The 14918-nt window shown below is 48.1% G+C and overlaps 7 protein-coding genes across 7 annotated transcripts; 2 read left to right on the top strand and 5 right to left on the bottom strand.

Moving 5' to 3' along the window:
• Nucleotides 1-248: 248 nt before the first annotated feature.
• Nucleotides 249-713, bottom strand: PENARI_c001G06968 (uncharacterized protein; the record flags this gene model as incomplete). The annotated part of the gene is made up of 1 exon (XM_022626679.1): nt 249-713. One exon carries the CDS (start codon nt 711-713, stop codon nt 249-251), a length of 465 nt encoding a protein of 154 aa, XP_022493742.1.
• A 924-nt stretch (nt 714-1637) lies between these two features.
• PENARI_c001G05242 (cupin domain-containing protein) lies at nt 1638-2328 on the top strand (the record flags this gene model as incomplete). Its single annotated transcript, XM_022626541.1, has 3 exons — nt 1638-2135; nt 2206-2271; nt 2323-2328. The coding sequence occupies 3 exons, from the start codon at nt 1638-1640 to the stop codon at nt 2326-2328; spliced, it is 570 nt and encodes a 189-aa protein (XP_022493356.1).
• A 320-nt stretch (nt 2329-2648) lies between these two features.
• On the bottom strand, nt 2649-4027 carry exg1 (glucan 1,3-beta-glucosidase; the record flags this gene model as incomplete). The annotated part of the gene is made up of 3 exons (XM_022626683.1): nt 2649-3439; nt 3491-3870; nt 3948-4027. The coding sequence occupies 3 exons, from the start codon at nt 4025-4027 to the stop codon at nt 2649-2651; spliced, it is 1251 nt and encodes a 416-aa protein (XP_022493286.1).
• A 2319-nt stretch (nt 4028-6346) lies between these two features.
• Nucleotides 6347-8082, top strand: PENARI_c001G12555 (histidine phosphatase family protein; the record flags this gene model as incomplete). Its single annotated transcript, XM_022627126.1, has 3 exons — nt 6347-6470; nt 6542-6695; nt 6747-8082. 3 exons carry the CDS (start codon nt 6347-6349, stop codon nt 8080-8082), a joined length of 1614 nt encoding a protein of 537 aa, XP_022493091.1.
• Nucleotides 8083-8334: 252 nt separating this feature from the next.
• PENARI_c001G02806 (carbon-nitrogen hydrolase family protein) lies at nt 8335-9644 on the bottom strand (the record flags this gene model as incomplete). Its single annotated transcript, XM_022626337.1, has 5 exons — nt 8335-8511; nt 8573-8617; nt 8679-8891; nt 8956-9446; nt 9497-9644. 5 exons carry the CDS (start codon nt 9642-9644, stop codon nt 8335-8337), a joined length of 1074 nt encoding a protein of 357 aa, XP_022493621.1.
• A 1161-nt stretch (nt 9645-10805) lies between these two features.
• Nucleotides 10806-11903, bottom strand: PENARI_c001G04063 (alkene reductase; the record flags this gene model as incomplete). Its single annotated transcript, XM_022626445.1, has 1 exon — nt 10806-11903. One exon carries the CDS (start codon nt 11901-11903, stop codon nt 10806-10808), a length of 1098 nt encoding a protein of 365 aa, XP_022493744.1.
• Nucleotides 11904-13214: 1311 nt separating this feature from the next.
• Nucleotides 13215-14078, bottom strand: PENARI_c001G09696 (uncharacterized protein; the record flags this gene model as incomplete). The annotated part of the gene is made up of 4 exons (XM_022626895.1): nt 13215-13275; nt 13334-13625; nt 13684-13983; nt 14051-14078. 4 exons carry the CDS (start codon nt 14076-14078, stop codon nt 13215-13217), a joined length of 681 nt encoding a protein of 226 aa, XP_022493616.1.
• Between the last annotated feature and the right edge of the window lie 840 nt (nt 14079-14918).

The following is a 14918-nucleotide window of genomic DNA, read 5'->3' as shown; positions in this document are numbered from 1 at the left end:
ACAAACAAACCTCTATCAACAAGTGTAACCCTTACTTTTGCAACCACGCCACCGAAATAAACGTAGTGGTAGTTAACTGTGTTCGGGCGTACCGTGCAGAGGGAGCTGCGAGTTTGACCCGGACCTCGCATCTCCCGGTGGGGATTTTTTATTTTATTTTGCTGGGCTTTATCAAACATGGGAAAGTCCGCCAACTGGAGACTGCAAACCATTCCCGCCTAGGAGAGATCTTGTTCGTGCTAAATGACTTATCTGTGACACTGGATCGTGAAGCAGGTCTGCTGCCGACTCTGAAGTTCGTCATATGCATTCTGTAGCTCTTCAAAGTCTTCAGCAATCCCACTCGCCGCACTTTTACTGGTACAGGCTCCTTTCCGAGTTATTATAGGCTTATCCGTGATTACAATTAATCCCTTTTCCAAAGCCCGCAATCCATAGGATTTGTGGGCAAATGGTTCAGTGCTGATGATCACACAGTCTATTCTCAGACGACGTATCATCAAATCCAGTTCAAGGTACTCCTGAGGCCATTGTTGTTTCGAAAGTGGGAGGTGGGAATACAAAGGCCGCTGATGTTCATTGCCATAAATTTCAACGATGGCCATGAGTTTGGCCCGGCCTTTCTCATCTAACTCTTGTAGACGGGGTATATAAGTCTTTTGAGCAACTAGTCCTGCACCGACGAGCAGATATCTAGGTGTTTTGATCGTCATTGATACGGCGAAATGGTTCTTTCCTTTTGAACAGCTATGCGAGGCAATACAAAGGCTAGGTCAAGTATTACACGTCTAATTGGGGCCATGCCTCCATACCTTTCTCGTCGATATCCATAAACTATTGGCTTTTAGAGAATGACTAAAGTTAGTAAGAAAAAAGATGAGCAACTGCTCGCCTTTTAGGTCCTTCGAAGGCAGTGGCAATTACAAATGACAAGTCGGTCTCAGTAAGCAGAGGCGTTACAATAAACGAAACTTCTGTATGAAGTCACCCCCGACATCCTGTTCTTTTTTAGCAATAGATGAAATCGGTCCAATTAGGTTCATCTGCATAGGATATTATCATCAAGCTCCTGGTATCATACCTATATTTTGCATTAAATTCTTCATAACTCTTCCCTGGACAAACTGCTTCGAAGCGGGGGTTACACAATACTATCATCTGCGCTGGAATCGACCTACGGGGAGTTTATTTACGAAGTACACGCCATCGTATTCCATTTCTGCTGTCAAGATTACAGGACATAGTAAAGTTAACATACCAAAGGTGGTTGCACGACATATAGTTACGTCAACAACAACTCCGAACGGATTTGAAAAGAAGCATAATCCTACTTATTAGACGATTGGCTTTTAATGGTGCGGAAACTGTCTTACGGCCGATGCATGCACGTCGCTCTAAATGGACGCTGACTGGTCTTTTTCCCGGTACTGCCGTAGACATCGCGGCCTCACCATCTCACCCATTGATCGCCGTCCCATTTTCCACCACACGATAACATCATAACTCCACTGTTACTTTTCTTAAAATTGGGTTATCTTCTACGTACTCCATATTTGAGTCAACATCTCACCAAGACATTTATTTCGACGTCATCCTCTACAGCCACAACCCCGCCTTCTCCCCCCACTAAGCCCAACATGGAGATATCCCTGGAAGAAATCAACACCCGATACCAGGTTCCTGTGACCACGGCCGCTGGACAGGTACCCGAAAATGCAAACACACAAAACACCATCGATCAGCTCAAGATGAACCCGCACATCGAGGGAGGCTACTTCGTCGAGACGGACCGAGACAAGCGACTCATGGTCAATGATGCGGGCGAAGAGCGTTCCAGGTCCACGAGTATCTTCTACTTCATCACACCGAAGACTCCGATCGGGGCGTTCCATCGCAACGCAAGTCGTACTGTTCACACGTTACACCACGGACGAGGAATCTACGTCATCTTGGTTCCTCTAGGACCTGGAGGGAGCTTTGATGATTTCCGTATTGAGACTTTTGTCGTTGGGCATGATATAAGCAACGGGGAACGGCTACAATGGATTGTTGAGGGAGGGTGTTATAAAGCTAGTTTCTTGATTCCTGAAAAGGAGGAAAAGCTAGAGAGCAGTCCTGGTCTGCTTATCAGCGAGGTAATTTGCCCCCTATCTCCGACGTTACTGGCTTTGGTTGTTCATGTGTCCGTGAACTAATGAGAAATAGACGGTTGTCCCCGGGTTCGATTACAAGGACCATGATTTTCTTGCGGCCGAGAATTTCAAGTCTTGGGTTAGTCCGGAATTGTTTCAGCAGTTGCAATGGCTAGTCAGAAAAGGGTAGACTTGATGAAAGTCCCCTGGGCATAGGTGGTACGGCCTCACTTCTATTTGCAGCTTGGCCTACAATAAAGGATTACCAGAAAACTTTATATTAAAGTGAAAAAGAACAATTTGTTTATTGCCAATTGCGGACCTGTTCAGCAGGCCCGAGAAAAAAAATGTAACATACGCCGTAACACCAAAAAGACACGAGAGTCCATCTCTCTTTCATACACAATCTCAAAACCCAATTTGTAAACAGAGCAAACACCAACCAAGCAATGATCAGAAAGATGCTTTATGCTTAGGTCCCAAAAAAAAAGCAACAAGGCGTAAAGGCTATAGCGTTTAGCACTGGCCGGGGAATGCACGGCTGGTGACGGGGTTGGGGAAGACACCGGCGGCGATCTGCTTCTGCATATCCCACTCGGGGGCACCCTCAGTCTTCCAGGTCCAGTAGAGCCAGCCGGTACCGTGCTCATATGCATCGAGTTGGCCCTCAATGAAGCGACGGATGTTGTTACGGTCGTCATCAGACAGAGTCTCAATGGATCCAACAGACTTGCCGTCACAACTACCAATAGCCTTGCTTCCGGGGTAGGTACCGTCATAGCGGGCGCCAATACCCTTTCCGTTGAGGTACTTGGCACAATCAGTCATGGCACCGGTCCATTCACCGACGATAGTCCACTTGTCGGAGGTCTGGACGTGGTCCTTGGAGAAGGTGCAGACATTTTCGACGTGGGCATTGATGTCCATGGCGAGAAGGCCGCTGTCAAACACCTCGTAGTGGTGGGTATCCATCATCACGTACCACACGCCAGTGGACTCGCTCATGAAGCCATTCCATGACTCTGTGGGCAAGAAGCCGTCGTGGAGGACAACGGTGGTGTCCTGGCTCGTCTTGCGGACGAGCCCCCACGAGTCGTAGTAGTACTGCTTGAGGCCATCTACATTCACGCCTCCAGGGACGTTGGGCTCGTTTAAGGCCTCGATGGCGGTGACGACGTCTCCGTCGCCACCATAGCGGGCGGCCAGAGCGTCCAGAGCATCCTTGGTGCTGTCAACAGTGTTACCCTGTTGCCATTGGATTGCACCGCGCTTGCCGCTGTTGTCAAAACCGTTCTGGGAGCCAGGAGCTGCGACTCTTGTTAGCTATATCTATGCTCACTGAGTATATAAATACGTACCACCGTGCAAGTCGACAATGACCTTAAGGCCGGCAGCGCGAGCCCAGCCGACAGCTTGGTCGAGGTACTCCAGTTGGCCGTCGACGTATTGGTCACCATCCAGGTGCTTCACAGCCCAGTAGCCCACGGGGATTCTGACGTGGTTCATGCCAGTCGAGGCAATCTGGTTGAAGTCATCGGCAGTGATGAAGGTGCTCCAGTGCTCCGCAAGAAGAGACCGGCACTGGTCTGCGCCAACAGTCGCACAGAGAGACCACTCATCAACGGCAGCATCACCAGCAGCATCAAAGATAGATGGAGTGATCCATGGCTCCAGCACCAGCCAGCCACCAAGGTTGACACCACGAACCTTATCGGCTCGGTAGTCAAAGTTGAGGCTCCTATATATCAGAGCAAGTAAGTATAATGTGAAGGACCTGCCACAGGTTGTGAAGGCAAGTAGGCAAGTATCACTTACACTGTGGGTGTGGCTTGCGCCAAGGCCGCCAAAAATGACAGGCAGAGCACCGATTTCTTCTGCGAGGTCTTGGACGGCATACTGAATATTCTAACTTAGTCGGGCCCAAAGTCAGGAGGCTGGGCTTCAGGAATGAGGAATGAGTAGGTTTGTGTCAAATGGCATGGAGATCGGCTGCTATAAGTAAACTTGAGTGGATTGACGGCTGAAGAGGTAGCCGAATGCAGGCAAACAAGAGGTTACTTGGGCGAGAACGGAAATCCCCACGAGGCTCGAAGCAAAAGTAACATACCTGTGCTGGATATCCTTCCTATACCCGGTCTGAACCAAGCTGTTCGATCAAGAAGGGGAATGTGGATGCGCTGAAAACGGCGGGCCGTAGGACGGGATCTTCTGGGGTCCGGGGTTAATAAAGGCACAAAGGGCCTTCTTCGACGGGTAAAGGTCGCAACGGCTAGCTCACTCCGGTCAGACAGTGGGGACTGGAGCTAGCAATTCCTGATGCCACACAGAAGTTACAAGGTCACAAAAAATATGGATCAGGCCTTGAAAAACAGTTCGCGGGCATCACAAGGTGGATAGAGACAGATGAGGAAAACTGAGACAAGAGATTGAAGTTGATTTGAAAGCGGCAGTTTCCTCTGTGTCGTCGTCATTATGTGGTTTGCTGGAAAGCGCGACCCGATGTCTGGGGAAGTTATACTTCATCTTCTACACGATCTTCGATTTCCCCCCAGGCAAGCCATTGAAGTCTCGACTAAAAAAAACTTCCTATCTAGACCAGACAAACTTCCCTCTCGCATAACCAAATACTTGATTTCATAAAAAAGAAGAGCAATGCTGCATGCAGTGATCTCACATTCCAGCGATTGATCGGCACGTGGCCAACTTTCGCGGAATGTCTTGGCACTGGTGAAGCAGCACCTCAGGCTCAACAAGTTTAGGGTTGTGTGATTTAGTATAGCTGTAATCATGGTTTTCGGCAGTTACAAATAATACCTACACATATTGTGTTCATTGAAGCCGATCTGGGTATCTTGGGGATACAAATTTTGTGGCGACCAGATGTACACACTAGGGGGAGGACAATCTAAATTACGGCAATGCCTTTTCGAGAGACTCTGCAGCATTCCGCACCGACAAAATCTAGGATATTATGTAATTCATGCAGATCGTCGGCCTTGGGTGTGTCCGCGAGGTGTGAGGTGTATATACAAGGTGAGGCGTCAAGAGCCCTACTTCCGTTCCCGGCAACAAGAGCATTGTTTCCCCCGCCAATTAACGATGCCAGGAACACCAAGGTTGTGGCGTACATTGTACTCCACTTCCTTTATCCAGCCTATAGGTCACAGTTACACCCTCATAGAGGTGGTATCACCCAAGGATGAGGAGCCAGCAATCCATGGCAATTTGCTCAGTACATCGACGACTCGGGTAGAATTATGGGTCAACGCGTGGTAATTTGGCTCTGTTCAACTTTTGAGCGTCATCTCTGTAACACTGAGGTCCCCTATGGTAGAGTATCAAAGAATGTGAAGATTATCGGAATGTTCCTCATGTTTCATGGTTGTTAACCATGGAGCTCTGAGAGCCCGGCTGGTCGATGGAAGGACAGGTAGGTTCGGAGTCTCCATTCCAATGCAGATAACTTATCAGAGATAATCGCGGAGTGTCTTGATGACCTACTACATTAGGGATTAGTAAAGACTTCGGGAAGGAGAAATCGGGAGCTGCCGCACATCCATATGGGCAGACTCACGTGATCAGCTCTCAATCATTTAGCCCTATCATAGTTACATGCACAAGTGTACCTCTGCCCTGGTGTACAGATATAGAGCTGAGTTAGGATAACATAATAGTATGATAATATTACCGTCGCGGTACATGTTACTTAGGCATCTATCCAGTGGTTTACCAGGATTTTGACAATACCAATACGGAATCGGACCAGGCCTCAGCACTCCAGGGCTAATGCAAATCATGAATGAATAATGAAAGCGATGTCGGACCAAGACCCCTGAGCAGCAAAAGGGAGCACGTTCTTCAACTCATGCATAGAATAGGCGGTTGCTTCGAGTGATGGGCGCTGTTTATTGGAGCCGAGCAGACACTAAACCCACTTCCCGCGACTATAAGAGCGCTTAGCTGCCCCACGTGGGCGACTCGACGATCATGATTGATTTCCGCCCTCCACCTTCATACAGTACAACATGAAGTCCAAGAAATCCAACATACGGCGTGGAGATTATGGCCTCCGTCGTTCTAAGCGAGATGAAATTATGATGCTGTTCTCGCGTAGCTTAACGTGTCGGCAAAAGCTCATGTATAAAGCCAATGTGTGATCATTCTAGAGAATTCAGCTTTTCTTTACACTTTCATTGCATATGCCATTATTCACAATGGCCACCAAAAGCTTTGTTTCTTTAATAGCCCTGGCTGCTGGCGTTGAAGCTGGTGCCATTAAGCAAAGAGCGACATCTACACAGCCTGATTGGTTCCAGACCTCTCCTAATAACTATGCTGGTAAGTTGGCATAAACTCTATCAGAAAAATGATTCTCGGGGAAAGCAGAAGGATGTTAATTGGCGAAACAGGCACTACAGCGACTGGGGCTGCTCCTTTCCTTGCTGCAACAAACCCAGCACCCTTCGGCGAGGCAACTTATGTTCCAAATGCCCCCTTGGAAACGTCAGAACCCATCAGCGGAGCAAATGGGAGAAATATCTTCCATCTTATGGGTGATTTGAGGTAAATTTCCATCCAGACTATAAATTTGGACCCTAGCTAATCCCTATAAAGCCCATACTTTTCTCCCAGTGAAGGATTTGGAGTCAAGGAATATCCTTTGCCCAAGGGCGCCAACATTACCCACATGCACATGCTACAGCGCCATGGCTCAAGGTATCCCTCCTCATCAGAAGGACTGGATACATGGGGTACCGGCATTCAAAAAGCCATTGCCAACGGAGCCGTCTTCAAAGGAGAGCTCGAGTTCCTGAATGACTGGTCCTACCAGCTAGGCAAAGAGATTCTTGTCCCTATTGGTCGCCAAGAGCTCTTTAATAGCGGAATTCTCAACTACTATAACTACGGCCATCTATACGACAACTCCTCCAAAATCGTTGTGCGCACAACACTCCAGTCGCGCATGCTCGAGAGCGCAGAGAACTTCCTAGCCGGTTTCTTCGGACTTGACTGGTCCAAAAACGCCAACATCCTGGCAACAATTGACTCTGCAACCACTGGCGAATCTGCCTGTGCCAACGAGGCTTCGAGTATGTTCGCCAATATCGCCGAGCCAATCAGCACCTGGCAAAAGACCTATCTGAAAGACCGCACTGAGAAGCTGAGACGCCTGACTGGAAACTACAACTGGACCGTGACAGACACATATCACGCGCAAAGTCTCTGTCCCTATGAAACCATCAGTCTCGGCTACAGCGAGTTCTGCCAGCTGTTCAACTACGAAGAATGGGAAGGTTTCGCCTACCTCATGGACCTCGAGTTCGCCGGTCTTTCCGGCTTCATGAGCCCAACCGGACGCGCACAAGGTATTGCCTGGGTTGAAGAATTCCTGGCTCGCGTCGAGGGTCACTACGTCGATGTTCCGGCGAAACTCACCGGAGCCAATATGACATTGGATACCAACCCGGTAACCTTCCCGCTGGACCAGAGCCTTTATCTGGAGTTCACCCACGATGCCAACATCGTCTCCGTATTGACTGCATTCGGGTTGACCCAATTCGACGATTTCTTGCCTGCTACTCATCGCCCGAAGAACCAGCAGTTCTCTGCTAGCAAGCTTGTTCCTTTCGCTGGTCGGTTGAACATTGAGATTATCACGGCGCCACACCAGGTTTCTACGAAGCGGTCGTCCAAGGCTGGCTCGAAGTCTATCGATTATGTTTCTGGTACTGGTGAGACCAAGTATGTGCACTTCATTCAGAACCAGCGCACCATTCCTCTTCATTCTAGCTTCTCGGTTTGTGAGTATCGCGAGGATGGGTGGTGTGAGCTGTCGACTTTCTTGAAGGCGCAGAAGCATAGCCTGGCGGATGCGCAATATCCTTATGCTTGTTCTGGTAACTGGACGGTGAAGGGCTGGGGCTCTGTAAGAGATGGCGTTCCTGCTTGAGAGAAACCATGTTTCATCGAAAAAAGACTTGTACATAGATAGACTCCAAAGTAATTATTTTGGAATGATTATACATCCATTCCTAATCTAACGACTTTCTTATGAAGATTTCATGTCATATGTAGATGATTTGCACAGTTTCTGAATATCATAGAATAAGTCGGATTTCCTATCCCTTATGATTAAAATTCCCTTCCGGATGCTGGGTGAGTCTCAAATGAACAACCGCTTTATAGCGAATAGTCAACCTCGCTACTTGCTCTCGGCCTGAGAATCAGCAGCGGCGTCCAAGGGAGTAGAAAGTCCAACACGGTCAATGGTGCGGGTGTAGATGACGCCGCCGTTGATGCGGTCCTCCTGGACGATCAGGTCCTTGGGATTGGTGTCAACAAGGAGACGGATCAGGTCGGGGCGCATGTAATGGCCACCCTAAGATAGAACGTTAGCTCTGCTTGCTTGTATATGAGTAAAAGAGTAGAGTGTGACTTACAAAGTCAGCCAGAGACTTGGTCAGGTGGATCTCATCAAGATCAATCTGTTGTTTTATGTATGTTAGCTTTGCATGATCAACTTATAGGAAAGTATGAATGACTTACATCAACGTAGAGAAGACCCTGGAAGTCCTTGTCAGGGTGAGGAACAAGGTTCTGACCATCGGGTCCGTAGATACGGCCGTTTCCGTTGTAGATACGGGGGTCCTCAAGCTCCTTTCCGGGAGGGGTGTTGACCTTGATACCCTCAGCAGTGATAGTTTGCCAAGGAGCAAGAGTGAAGGAGCCAGTCTCGATAGCATAGGCAGGAGTAACAAGCTGTGCAGTCTTGTCAGTCATCAGATCAAGTTTCTGTCTCTAAGAATAAACAAGGGGATATTACATCTGCGTTTGCCTCGGCCACATTGGTGTAGGGGTCGGGGTACTTGAGAGTCTCCTTGCCAGGATACAAAGGCCAAGCAGCGATGTGAACCTGCTCGCCGCGAGAGGCGGCGTGAGCCTTCAGGAAGGGGTTCATATTCTCCCAGCAGTTAAGGTGGCCAATGCGGCCAATCTCGGTGTCCATAACGGACTCGGTGGTGTCACCGGTGCCGTCACCGAAGATGAGGCGCTCGACGTGGGTTGCCCTGATCTTGCGGCGGTGGTTGACGACATCTCCAGCCGGGTTGATCATGATCTGCGTCGTGTACAGACTGGCGAGATCAACCTCGGAGTATCCGAGTGACACCCAGATCTTGTTGTTCTTGGCGGCCTCGCGGATGCGACGCATCTCCCCTGAGTCGGAGGGGAGACTGTTCTCGCGGTACTTCTTGAGCAGGGGGAGGCTCTCCTGGTAGTTCACCTTCCAGGCCCAGTAAGGGTAGCCGGGAATCCCTAGTCGCTTAGGTTAGCCAAAATCATCTTTTTGCATTGATTATGCTTACACAGCTCAGGGAAGGCAATGAGCTTGCAGCCATTCTTTCCGGCTTCGTTGATCCAGTGGATGGTTCGGCGAACAGACTCCTGCAAGTCGAACCAGCCGGGCTCGGCGTTGACGGCAGCGGCCTTGTACTTCTTGAGAGCGGGAACCATGATGAAGAGGCTGTTGTTTTGCTTTGAGATTGAAGCTAGTGTTTGTGATGTAGAATGGTGATCCCTTTGTTGGTCGAGGAAACAGGCACATTTTATAGATTCGAGGTACCTTCGTCAATGCGCTATGAAACCACCACGAATACTCCAAATCCCGAGATATAGAGTGAGACACATCAGCAGATCCGGAAGCCCTCGGATTCGGTAAATGCTTCTGAGGTTCGCGGTGCATGTTTGCTATCATGTAAAGAGGTGAAGTCGGGAAGTACAGATGTACGTAGCTCACCCCGGGATTTGCTTAGGTGCGGTGTCATGCCATGTGAGACGCCCTGGGGATACGCGGAAGTTTAGTGATTCGTAGCTAGCTGCAGGTCAATATTGAATCCGGGGTTTGCGGGGTCTGCTTTTCTTCATATCACGCCATGAGGGATTCGCCGTTCTGATCCGCAGCTCGAATCCCGAAGTTATACAGGGCTGCGTTTCAGCTAATCCCGATCTTATCTCAATCCCAACGAGAACAATTGAGCAAATCAGGACTGCTGTATGCCTATGTTCGATAGATAATAGACCGGTCAATGGGAGAATCATGAGGACTAAATTGCTATGCAGGTATATGGGTGTGCTATCTACAACCCTACGGGATTTCACGATGCGAATAATAACCGGTTTGTGAGCTGTAAGTTTGAGAACTCTTAAGCCTAAAAGAGGTGAGAGTCTGTCTGTCTCATTGTAATAAGATCTGATGGCGAAAAATAAACAAACAATCTTGATATAGGCGCTTATAAAGCTGGGAAACCTGAGCGAGCAAGGCTACAAAAAGTAGTAGATAGAGTACTATTTTATTAGGAGCAAATTAGCGCGTGACCTCACAATGATCAAATCCGACAATATCGGGCTCCTTCTATCTTAATTCGCTTGATCGTTCTTTCGTTGAAACATTCAACTGTGCCACCCAAGAAAGACGCGACCCCATTAAGCTGATTATTTCCGCGCCACATTTTCAGGGCCCGCTCAACGTTTTACAAAATTAGACATTATGATTCATTCGCTGTCGGTTAGCTGGCAAGCTCATGTTTTAGCAAAGAGAGGAGTATGGAATTTCCAAGTGATATTGCCAATGACTGAATTCTGCCTTATGTAGTTGTGCCCAAAGACAATTGCTGACTAGAACATTCTGCCTGTCAAATACTCCTTACTGAAGGGGTAATCCGAATACCCCATCGCTGATTTGACATAAAAAGTTTCCCTGTTATACGCGTTGAGCTCCAGACCTTCCCTCATTCTGTACACGAGGTCCGGATTCGAAATAAAGTATCGGCCAAATATGACCATAATGTCCTTGTCCGGGTACTTCTCATCCACGAGCCTCTGTGCCTCATGTGGAGTATATCCGCCAGCAACAAGGAGAACTCCATTCCAAAGATTGTATGCAAAGTCCAGTCGGTCATGACCATCGGAGTCCATGGAACCAGATATGCGCGACTCCACGAGGTGAAGATAGGCGATATCTGATCGACTCGCTTTGTTGATAACATCCGTGAACTGCGGGACTGGGTCTTCCATTCTCATGCCCTGAAACTTACTCCAGGGACTCAGACGGAGGCCGACACGTTCAGAGCCGATGGCATTGACGACGGATTCAATCACGTCGTTGAGAAAGCGAGACCTATTTTCCACACTACCACCGTACTCATCGTTGCGATTGTTGCTGACATCCTGGATAAATTGATCGAGGAGATAGCCATTGGCGCCGTGGATTTCGACGCCATCGAATCCCGCCCGGATAGCGTTCCTCGAGGCATCTACAAAATCCTGGGCAGTCTGTTTGATATCCTGGATTGTCATAGCTTGTGGTATCGCAGCGCCTTCTTCCATCGGAATAGCACTAGGTGCTAAAATAGCGAAACCCTCTTTTCGGGCCACTTCGACATCCGCAGCGCGGCCCATTGCAAATAGCTGGCAAAATATGTAACATCCTTTGCGATGGACTTCATCGGTGATGGTTCGCCACGCAGCGACTTGGTCTTCGCGCCAAATTCCTGGTGCGTGTGGGAAGCCGCCACATGTTGCTGATATAAAAGTCCCTTCGGTGATGATCAAGGTGCCAGGTACAGCGGCCCGTTGGCTGTAGTATTCCTTCATCAAGGGTGTCGGTACTCGATCTTCGGTTGCTCGGAAGCGAGTGAGTGGAGCCATCCCGATGCGATGCTTGACTTCTACATCGCCTATCTGGAGAGGCTTGAAAAGGCGTGATTGAGGCATGGTCAGAGATTTTTGGACGTACTCGAGTATGATTGAAAGATGAAAATATCATTACAGATTCCGGGAAATTCAAGTATTTGTATTTGCTGTTGCAACTCATAGCGTAATATTCGGAAGAATATTATAGAAGTTGTTTTACACATTTAGGGCAGAGAAATAATTCCGAAAAGGGAAGGGAGATATCTCCAATTATGGAAAGGTCAAGTTTGCCACGTTTTAGCCAATCATTTGTTCGAGGGAGGATCTGCGCTAAAGTGTTCATCCATCTGGCCCGGGATAGTAAGCCCGATTACAAATACATGCAGAAGGTCTGACCTTGCATGTTTCCAGGGTTCTATTCAAGCTCTAAGCTGAAGAAGGGGGTCTATTAACTATTTTGTAGGTTATTGGTCAAGTCACTGGTGAAATATATAAATAGCCCAAGCAGAAATTTCGCATTTCAATAAATCAAATATGACTTTCTTCGCAGAAAGCCCTGACCTGGGATTCAAAAGCCTTTTCTGACCAAATAAACTGCTTCAAAATTTCCAGCAAATCAGGCCATGATGAATACAAGTCCCTAAGCCTTGTTTTGCGGTTCAAATGCAACAGTGCCAGGTATCCTGATCGTATAGTTCCCGAAGGGGCAAAAGCTCCGCCGATGTGTAGTAACCAAGCTAGCAACTCGGGCCAATCATCCCATAAGAAATCGTGGCTTGCTTCTCGTAGCTTATTGAGTAACTGAAATGAAAGGTGGGACTATATCATCCAAACTTAGCGCAACGCGGTAGGAGACTGGGGTGTGCGAGAAAGTGTTCCATGATTTGACTTACGGGAATAGTTGAAGTACGCCAAAGCTTACAGCGTAGCATAGTTGAGCATAGATATGCCGCTAGATGGCAACACTCTGAAATTGAGCAACAATTTGGTAAGTTTACCAATCTCGACTGGATAGATGCCTGGTGGTTATCAATGTGTGCCATCGAAATGATGTCCTCTTCACCGAAAAAGGTAGAGTCTCGGATACATTGCAATGCAAAGACGTCTTTAAGCACCTCAACAAACTCTTGGCCCAGCAAGTGAGAGTGGGTCCGGAATCCAGGTGGCAGGGTGAAGGAATTTTGAACGAAAGGATCTCTTTTCCACTGAAGCTCGGAAAAAGTTGTGTGATCAACAACCCGGCTGGACCCTGTCATAACAGAGAAATTCAAATCTGACCTGTTGACAAATGTGAGTGAGTAAGGGCTGCTAAAGGATATTGCATAGTTACTCACCAGAATATGGCACGTTTTATACCATCACTCAAATACACACCCTTTCTTCGACATATGTCTAGAAGCTGCTGTATTGCCCCCATGTGGAGTTGGACTTGTCGCGGTACTCCAAGCTGAGCCTGTATTACCCAAAGGTTAGTCCTCGTAATTCTTTGCCAGCCAATGGGAATAAATGACAGCATTATACGGACCTCTACCCTAGCTAATAGCAAGATAGCACCCAATGTCGATTCCGTGGTAGCCATATCTGGAGAGTCCATCCTTCGACGAATGGAACTAAGAGCCTGACCCTGATATCGGAGGCACTCCCTATCGATGCAGCCATCAGTGCCCGCGAATGCAAATGTGAGCATAGCGGCACTCAAAAAAGCGTGGTCATCTAGCCCTTTTCGGAAAACAGAGCGAAAGTTCTGGAGCACAAGCTCGTCTAAAACGCTAAAAATTGGCTCCGTAGCATGTTGCACTTTGTCTGGGTTATTTAATGTAAGCTTCCACCGGCAGTGTCTAGGCACTCGCGAAGATCTTACGTTGACTTAACAATGCCTGCAGCTTTGATGACTCTGCAGCGAGCATTTGGGACGCACTGGACGCACTGGACGCATATGTAGACAGGGGTAATGGTGGCGAGGCAAGTGATTGGACTCTCTTTCTTTTGCTCAGGTTGCGACCAGAATCATCTTTTGAAGATACTCCACGGAAATTGAGACCCAACTTTTGCTGGAGCTTGCGTTTGTTCTCGAGGCCCCGGGCTACAGCGTGTGATCGGGCTAGGCGCTTTTCTGTGCGGTCATCTAGGCTTTTGAGGGAAACAAAATGGAATTTGTCGTCTGAAGAAGAGGTTAAAAGGTAAGTAAGAAAACGAAGCCAGAGGCATTGCCTTGAGGCTTGGCCTACCTAGATTGAGTTCATTGTGTTCGGCCATTTACGCGAAAGGATATGTGAATCAAAACGTGAACACTGCTCAGTGCTTATACAGTTAAGTGCAATCGGTACAGTTTTCAGACAGCTTTCAAGATTCATGTGGTGAAAATGGATACCTTGTCAATATTGATGGCGTAGGTGGATTACAAATCGGAATCCGTAACTCATCCGGGCACCAACAATCATGGAAATAACATTACCTGAGTATATTAGGATATACAATATACAAAAATAATAATAGATGAGTAAATAGGCATGAAAGTCTGTAGAATCCGTACTGGTACATAGAAATCCAGATTTCACAAACCGGATCGAGGCGCTTAAGGGCGCGCTTAGATTACTCAGTGATCAAAAAGCGGCGAAGGCCTAAGCACTAAAACGGAAAGAGAAAGCCAATAAGTGGCAGCGGAAATCAAGTACGAAGGTGTGTTATGTGTGTTTATGTGCGTCGTGTTTTGCGTGGCGTGTGTCTTGCGTTTCGCTTGGCTTTTTCTCATTTTTTCTGCTTTTGGCGTCTTTCACGGTTCTGTCTATCCCTACCCGCAACTTTGTTGTAAGCAGTTCGTTGAGTCTAGCACTTGGCCCCCATTTACCGTACTCTACAGCCTGCGTTCGAATCAGATCGGGCACAACGAACTACGCTTGGCAATCGGTGGCTATTGGTGGGTATTCATGCGGCTAGATGCATTTACGCACTCAGCGCTCTCTAAGCCATAGCGGGGGTGGGATTATGCCATGTGACTCTCGACGTGTCAGTTTGGTGCGGCTGAGCGAGAGCGCTGCCTCTGTCTTCGGATAACAAGGAACGCAAGTCGAAGACAGCGAGATCTCAACCCCGGCC

Source organism: Penicillium arizonense, assembly GCF_001773325.1.
Source record: "Penicillium arizonense strain CBS 141311 chromosome Unknown PENARI_contig001, whole genome shotgun sequence".
Taxonomy (NCBI): domain Eukaryota; kingdom Fungi; phylum Ascomycota; class Eurotiomycetes; order Eurotiales; family Aspergillaceae; genus Penicillium; species Penicillium arizonense.
Note: the sequence above shows the minus strand (reverse complement) of the source record. Positions and strands in the feature narration are given on the sequence as shown.